The 8307-nt window shown below is 43.4% G+C and overlaps 1 protein-coding gene across 5 annotated transcripts in view; it reads right to left on the bottom strand.

Moving 5' to 3' along the window:
- Positions 1-8307, bottom strand: part of Dab1 (DAB adaptor protein 1) — an 853780-nt gene that overhangs the window by 264492 nt on the left and 580981 nt on the right. For all 5 annotated transcript variants that reach the window (XM_029476417.1, XM_029476418.1, XM_029476419.1 and 2 more), the window contains one exon: positions 1372-1573. In XM_029476417.1, the coding sequence (XP_029332277.1) occupies positions 1372-1438 (67 nt within the window). In that variant the 5' untranslated portion in view covers positions 1439-1573. The remainder of the gene's footprint in view (positions 1-1371; positions 1574-8307) is intronic.

Below are 8307 nucleotides of genomic sequence, written 5' to 3'. Positions count from 1 at the left end.
AAAAAAAAAAAAAACCACACAACATTCATCACACACGTACACCACACACACACAAACAGGGAGAGAGAGATGGAGGTGGAGACAGAGACAGAGACACAGAGACAGAGAGGAAAGATCGAATAAGCACACTTCTAATCACCTGTCTTAGTCAGGGTTTCTATTCCTGGACAAAACATCATGACCAAGAAGCAAGTTGGGGAAGGAACGGGTTTATTCAGCTTACATTTCCACATTGCTGTTCATCACCAAAAGAAGTAAGGACTGGAACTCAAGCAGGTCTGGAAGCAGGAGCTGATGCAGAGGCCATGGAGGGACGTTCCTTACTGGCTTGCTTCTCATGGCTTGCTCAGCTTGCTTTCTTGTAGAACCAAGAGTACCACCCCAGGGATGGCACCACCCACAAGGGGCCCTCCCTCTTGATCACTAATTGAGGCACTTCCCCAAGTGAAGCTCCTTTCTCTGTGATAACTCCAGCCTGTGTCAAGTTGATACACAAAACCAGCCAGTACACCACCTAACCACCAAATGGCACACACTTAACAATACGCATATTCATAAAACCATGGAACCAAATCTCCCTGCAAAATATGCATAATGATAGAATAATCTTTGTAAGAGACTCTGGACATGTCAATCCTCATCACCAGCTACCTGTGGACCTTCTCTTAAGTACTTTCTATGTGCTTAGTGTCCTGGGGGAGCACAGGGCCTTGCTCTAAGAGTTGCTACTCCAGATGACTCATAGAAATATAAGACATTTTAAATAAAGCAAGACACTACAAAGTGCAACGGAAGCAAAACAAGCAAGCTGCCATCTCCATTGGGGACTGAGAAAAGGCTCAGGAGATTACACAAAACCCAGTTTGGACAACAGGTACTGATCCATGAAGAAAAGGCAATGAGCAAGGACAGGCTTTCTGTAGATGCCTCTGTAGTTTTCAGTGGGGCCTCCAGACCAGCATCGCCTGGGAACTCATTAGCAGTGCAGTCTGCAGATACTGGACACTCACTGGGGATATACTCCACGCTCTGCTGTCATCAGCCTTCAGTAGCCTGGTGTGGTCAGAGTTTGAGAAGCACAGCAATATGCAAAAGACCAATGCAACAGGGAGAAAGTCTGGAGTCGGAGCAGAGGTGGGGTCAACAGGGGTTGACCCTGATGGAGAAATGGCTAGAGGACATAAGCAGAAGGACCCTGGGTCTTACAAAAATAACTAGGGGTTGAACCTGGTGAATAATAGCCATCAAAACATGAGCACAAAATCACCATAAAAACAAGACCTGCGGCACAGCTGTTTTTCTATCGTTCTAGAGTTAACTTTATTATTACACAGAAAGGCAGCCTTGTGAAGGGTTCACGGCTAGCCCTACCTTTCTTCCTGGAGTCTTTCTTGGCGCTGGTTTTCACAGCTACTTGAAGTTCTGTCTCAGTTGACATCCTACTTAATCCTTAGTCCTCTTCACACAGACCCCGGGCCTCGGCCAGGCTCATCGAGGATCCTCTCCAAGAGAAAGGCTCCTCCCTTCAGAAAGGACACCCCACACCGTGCATGTCATTCACTCTGGCGGAGTGCTGCAAATAAAAGCAAGAAAATAGTCAGAATCACAGTCCTCCTCTGGCTGAAGAGAAATGTGAGGAAATGAACCAAGGAGCACGCCCCAGCAAGAACACCTTAGTCTTTGTGGATGAATGTTCGTCTCAGTCTGAGTTTATAAGGCCTTGGATGGGGTTGACGTTACAAGGAAAACGAGCACACTCTTTGCAAAGCAGTTTAAGCAAGCTAAGAAACGTAAATTTCCAAAAGCAGCAAACCCCAGCTCTTTGTTGCCCATGTTCCTGATGGCCAAGCACTAGATGCCACCCAGAAAATATCACAAAGACGGATTTCCTGACCAGCCCCGTGGAGACATTTCCAACCACAGGCCACCCATCCATCAGCCAAGCTTGATCAGAGCCTGAACAGCTAAGGCAGATCATAGGGGAGTCACCTGCAGTCTGTCCCTCACTGGCAGGCATCAGAGGGGACACAGAGTTGACGTGCAATTGGGCTCCAAGGGTAAGGTGACAAATGGGGCTGAGGAAGTTTGCAGCCAGCCAATTTTTATGTCAGCTTTTCCCTTAGCTGTAAGGGCAGACAAGCATTTAATGTGGGGGGAAAGAAAGGAAAGGGGACAGGAATGGAAGACCCAAGTTTTGTTCACTCTGCCTTTCCTGAACAGGTATTACAGAAGTAATGAGGATTATGAAGAATAGATGCCATTAGGGAGAGAGTGATGATGATTTTAACAACAGACACTTCAATTAAAGCTAGCATTTACTATGCACTTACTAGACACGTTCGATACGCTGACCTCAATGGTACACATGCACTGTCGCCTTAGATCTCATTTAAATTGAATAAACATACTGCCTTTGTCAATAGTTTTTCCCCAGTCCTCATCTGATAGTCGGAGCTGAGAATCCACTGAGAATAAACATCTCACTAGTTATCCACTATCGATATTAAGAAAAAAAAACAAAGATCTAGAAATGCTTCTTGAAATCGTACTAGCAAGATTTAGCTCGTTCCAGAGAATTAGAAGTGCTTAATCTAAGAGCCCTGGCCTCGAATGCCAGTTGGAGCTCAAAAAGAATAATGACCTAACCCTCTTAATCATGACAATTAAAGATGGCTTAACTATAAGGCTTAATAAGAAAGCCATACAAAATTACATTCAAACTTAATTGTGAGGCGATGTCCACCTTATTCAATGATACCTGGTCAGATTTTTAAAAATAGCCTAATTAGTTTCTTTCAAAGGACACTATCTCTGTACGTAAGCACTTGAATTAGTAGCTCTAAGCTTACAGGGAAAGAAAAGAGAAAATTGCCTTTGTAGAATGGACTTTCTGAAACCACACATTAAAAAGTGAGAATGCCTTCATCATCTTTGGGGCATTAGGTACATACCGACACCATCTTTCCAAAGACACGTCCCATAGGGAATAGTAGAGTCACAGTTACTGGTCACATATTGACATATCGTTTCATTGCAATAAATATTGACTCTTCTCTAGTGTAGACTGTGAGTAAACCAACACCATGCAAGTCTGGTAGCCTGCTGCTAGTCCACAAAGGAGAGAAACCCAGCAGAGGCATCAGTGCTGTGGGAAGCAGCAAGACCCCTGCATGAGCAGAGCCAACGCCGACATAAATGCTGACATGCCCGGGGCTCAGAGGAGCAAGTGTATGCTCTGGTTTACCTTCATAAAAGCTACACATGGGATTAGCTGTATTCTATGGGATCCTGAACAACAACACTTTTGTCGAACACACAGTGGAAGGACCTCTATAAACACATGGAGAGCAAACACACAAGTGAATGCATGAGTATTTTTTTTAAACTAGTGGAAGGCTTGTCATGAGCAACAGTGCAGAGACTGGAAATCACTCATCTAATGAATGAAAGGACGCTCAAGTCTGGCAGGAAGGTGATTCACTATGGATCATCTTCGCACCCTTCCCTCGTGCCTCTGCTGGTCATTCGCTCTTTTCTGTTAGGTCTGCCTTGACATTCATCCAACCACTTAAGGTTCACTTCAAAAAATACTATCCAGTTGAGAAACCTCCTGAGTTCTCTTGTAAAGTGGAATCTCTTCTGTCCATACTGTCTGTGGCTAAGTCCAGAGTTTTGACAGCTGCCCAGCCAGCCATGTGTCACCAAGGAAGCCATTGAGCTTGCCCTGACTCAGTTTCTTTACCTGGAGGATGGAGCTAATGCTGCCCAATCAACAAAGTCACTGTAGAACCTAGAGCATACCTGTTACAGGACTGAAAGACAGCCTAGCAGACCCTCTTGCCCAGCGTTTCATAAACAAGAGGCCAGAGGTTCTTGTGTGGTGTAAACCAGGCCTCGTGTCTAGTATGTGACCACTTGTAGATGGGGAAACCAGGAGAGCTTAAGGCTACCTTCTGAGAATGGACAAAGTATAGGAAGTGGCAGGATATCAGCTGTTCCTATTCTTGTGGTGCTGTATACAGTAGGTGCCTAATCCCTAAATATAGAAAGGAGCTCCCAGACATGAGTTTATACGATTTCAGAGATTCTCAAAAGCTGCTCTATGAAAATGGATAAAATTTGGACTATTTTCTCTCCTTCCACTTCAAAAGCCAACATCTAGTACCTCTCCATTTCCCCTGGGCAATCCAGTCTCTTGTTTGGCAAAATGTGATAGGTTTGAGTGCTGTGAGCATTACTTGTGAATCTCTGAAGTACCTCCCTGTACCAATAATGATGGGAAACACCAGAGCCATTCTGAATAGAAACTTAGATAGGGAAGCTGTGGTGGAAATCACACACAGCACGGGCCTGGCATTCCCTTTAATTTTCCAAAAGCCAGAGGTTGAGCGAATTCTGCGAAGTAACTCCAAATTATTTAGGAAATTCATTTCTTTGTAATTAAGGAGATTAAAGTCCTCCAGGGCCAGAAAGCATGTGACAACGCAAATCATTTTCCCCAGGAAAAGCTGTGAAACCCTATCAGTTAAACTCAGGCTCGTCTGGAATTTTGAAATGCTTCAATAATGTTTCTTTGCTCCACACAATCTGCAGTAATTTAATATTTCTGAAGTGTGTCAGGTTTTTTATAATGAGCTCTTCAAGTCTAAATGTGAATTATGTAACATTCCACTACAGACATTCTGTCTAGTGAACTGCTTCCGAAATGTAAAATCCCGTGTTGGGGAAGAGATGGGGTGGAGGCCAAACCCACCCTACCACAAAACAGAAGAAACAGAGATGCCTCTTCTTGAGAAACAAAGCAGGGAGGGTTTTGGTAACTCTAACAGAGCCAGCACAAGGGAACACACATACTACAATGCAAATTTAGATGCTCTTTCCCCTACCATAGAGTTTTGCCGTAAAAAGGCTTACTGGAGCTATAGACTTTTTAGACATTACTTATTCAATCATTTCATCAACATGAAGAGTTAGATGTTAGACTTTTCTTCAGCAATGGGAAAATTGGGACCTGGTTACATGAGGACTAATCCAAGGTCACAGGGCAAATACATGAGTTAGACTGAAGCAGAAGCCAGTCTCTGCCCCCATTCACCTCTCACTGCACATCGGTGGAAGAATGAATAAGGAAGTGTGGTCCTTCTGCCCCGTGGACCATCACTTAGCTGTTAAAATGAACACATCGGAGGAACAAGCTGTAACATGGAAGGACCCTGGCAACATCGGCCAAGTGAAAGGAGTTAGACAAAGACTACTGCGTAGTGTATGGTTTCATTTCTAGGAAATGGTCAAGACAGGTAAGGCCCCCCCACCAAGCAGGTCAGTGGTTGTTTGGACAAGGTTGATAGTAAAAGAGTCTACTCAATGGATGCCTAGTCAATTTGGGGGATTGGGGTGATGAAAATATTTTGGAATAGATGGGGATGAAGGCTAGGTTTGCAAATATCTGTGATAAGTATAAGAAAAACATTTTAAATGGTTCATTTTATGCTATAAAACTTGCATCTCAACTGAAAAGTCATAATAAAACGGCTTCAACTTGATACAGTCTTATATGACATGCCAAGAGGGGTACATATTCCCTTCTAAAAGAGTAAGACAACGGGTGCCTGGAAATCTGAAGCCATTACTCAGGATCAGCACTCCATATGGGTACCACTGAAAACTGCACCCAACTATCACCATGGTTAGCATTGCGGGACATCTTCTTCCATGTTGTACAAATAACAAGCACATGAAACAGGCTAGTTCAGTAAGGAACAAATGTTTGCAAGGTACAGGCACACAGCTTTGGCTTCTTCATCCCTAAATTAAAAACTGCACGACATGGGGTAAGGGGTTTGGAAGTAAGGGAGTGCCTCCACCCCACCCCAACAAGGCCAGCTCAATTCTTTTTGCTGTTGTCATTGTTGTTGTTGTTGCAAGGACTAAATTTAAAGCTTTAAAAAAAAAACAGGGTAAATAATCCAGGAAAGAGTGGTGATTTCTATACAAAAAGGGCTGGATGGTGCAGTAACCAGGTAGCAAGTGCCTTGACAGAGGGTGAAGGTAGTTCGTTGTAGACTTTGCATACTGTTCTATACAATTGAAGATCAACATGGATGGGAATTGGGGGACATGGAAAAAATGAAGCAGATTACTTCAGCTCTGAGAGCCATGAGAATCTGAAGGCCAGTGATGCAAAGTCTAGATGGGAAAGACAGACCAAGTCACTTAGGAATCTGTGATATAACTGCAAATACTCCATCTTGGGCAGAAAGAGCATCCAACGTCTAAAAGGGAAATGCCAAACCTGTTTAGAAGGTTTTTCTGCTTTCTGTATTGCCACAGGCAAAAGAAACCTGAAACTATTTCTGACACACTACAGAGCAAGGGAGTGGTGCACAGGTGTCTTGGGAGTCAAGGTTCTCAGCAAAGAAGATTGGTTCGAGTACATAGGAAGAGTAAGGCAGGAAAGAACGCTAGATGGCAGATTGGAAATTGGAGGTTTCAGGGAATGAAACCTCTGTGTGTGTGTGTGTGTGTGTGTGTGTGTGTGTGTGTGTGTGTTCATCCCTAAAAAGACCTAGAAGCAAAGAGTCCCAGGCACAGTAAGATACCTCCAACTTGGGGGGTGGTCTCTACCTTAATTTTTTACATAAGAAGCTGGGGCTGGGATATATAGGAACAAAACCAGGTCAGATGCCATGTTCTTCCAAAAAGTGAGGAAGTGCCCAGTGCAAAACTACAGGAGAAAAGGTCCTAGGACCACCTCAGACAGAATGATTTACGCAGCAAGATGATAGGAAATAATACATCATCCAACAAAACAGAAATCCATAAGTCCATACCCGTAGGAAACAAAGGAGGCCCCCGTGAGTTAAGTCCTGCTAATGTTAACATGGACTGAATGTTAGTTAACTCCAGCAGCCCTGTGTGCAGTTGACATGGGCACAACCATATCAAGGATCCCATGACCTAGGGCTCAGAGGGATACAAAGCTTTCCTCAAGGGACCAAGTCTTGACAATATGTAAAGAAAATATCCTTCATAGCTTCCCTACCTCCTGGATATTTACAGCCTACCTTGTTTCTCTATAGATACTGCTTCTTCTGGTCTAGTTGTATACCTAAACCCTGCCTCCTCCTTAACTTGAATACAATCACCTTACCTTCTTGTCCAGCAGTGCTGAATAACCCTGCTTCTCTGTTCCACTCTACATAAGAGACTGGTTGAGCTTCCAGGAGGCTGAGGTTTGAGCACCCCACTCCAGCTGGTCCTAGCTCTGCCGTGTTTCTCTGTGTTTGCTGGTTCTTTATTCCCTCGCCATCCTAGTCCGCTCCAAATCCCTGGAGCTATGCTGGATATGCCCAACCCTGCTGACAGGTGAACAAAGGGGATGGCTAGGAGGTTGCCTTGTACAGAGTGGATGCCGACACGGAATGATAGTAACAAGGGAGTACTGCAACTACACAGAGACATTTTGAAACCTCCAGAGTAGAGACCAGTCAGATACTAATCCTAGACAAATGTAGACCTGGGAATTTTTCATGAGGTATAGGACTCTGTAGGTCTTAAAGTGTCTTCCCACTTAATCTGTGGGTTCCAAGGGGAAATCTATAACCATTCAATAGAGGAGTTGAACAACATCTCAATTAAATTATGAAGATCAGTGTCAACAAGGAGGACACAGGGGAGGTACAACCCGAAGATGCAGCTCCTCAGACCCTGCTAACCCTCCTGGTACCTGCTCAGGTTACACCTTTCAAACAGGGAAGCCATGAGAGGCTATGCTCTCCAAAATGCAATAAACCACAAAGAAAGGCTAGAGAGTTTTGATGAAAGTGAACTAAATATATCAAAGATATGATCTATGTGCAGGATTCTATTTTGAAGAGAAAGGATGTACCACAGTGAAAATCTTTGTGACAATTAAAACTATATTAGGTACAATGCTGTATCAATGTTAAATTTATTTGACAACTTTTTCCATGGTTATGTAAGAGAATATATATATTCTTGGGGAAATACATCAAATATTTAGAAGGGCCAAGATATGGCTGTATTACTTTGAACTGATCTAGAAGAAATTTATATACATACAAATGCACATGTGTGTATGCATGCAATACCTAAAACATAATGGCTATACATCACCAATCATAGGAGATAAAACATTATCATTGTCAACCTAAGGAAAAGGCTCAAGTGAACTCATCCTTTCACTTTTTTGCCAATTTTAGGATTTCCATTTTACACATACACACACACACTCTACAGCTTAACTCAGATCACAACATACAGTACCAGCAGAAATGCTTTTTGTTT

This window comes from Mus caroli, chromosome 4 (genome assembly GCF_900094665.2).
Source record: "Mus caroli chromosome 4, CAROLI_EIJ_v1.1, whole genome shotgun sequence".
NCBI classification, from domain to species: Eukaryota; Metazoa; Chordata; class Mammalia; order Rodentia; family Muridae; genus Mus; species Mus caroli.
This window is presented reverse-complemented; position numbering and strand designations above follow the sequence as displayed.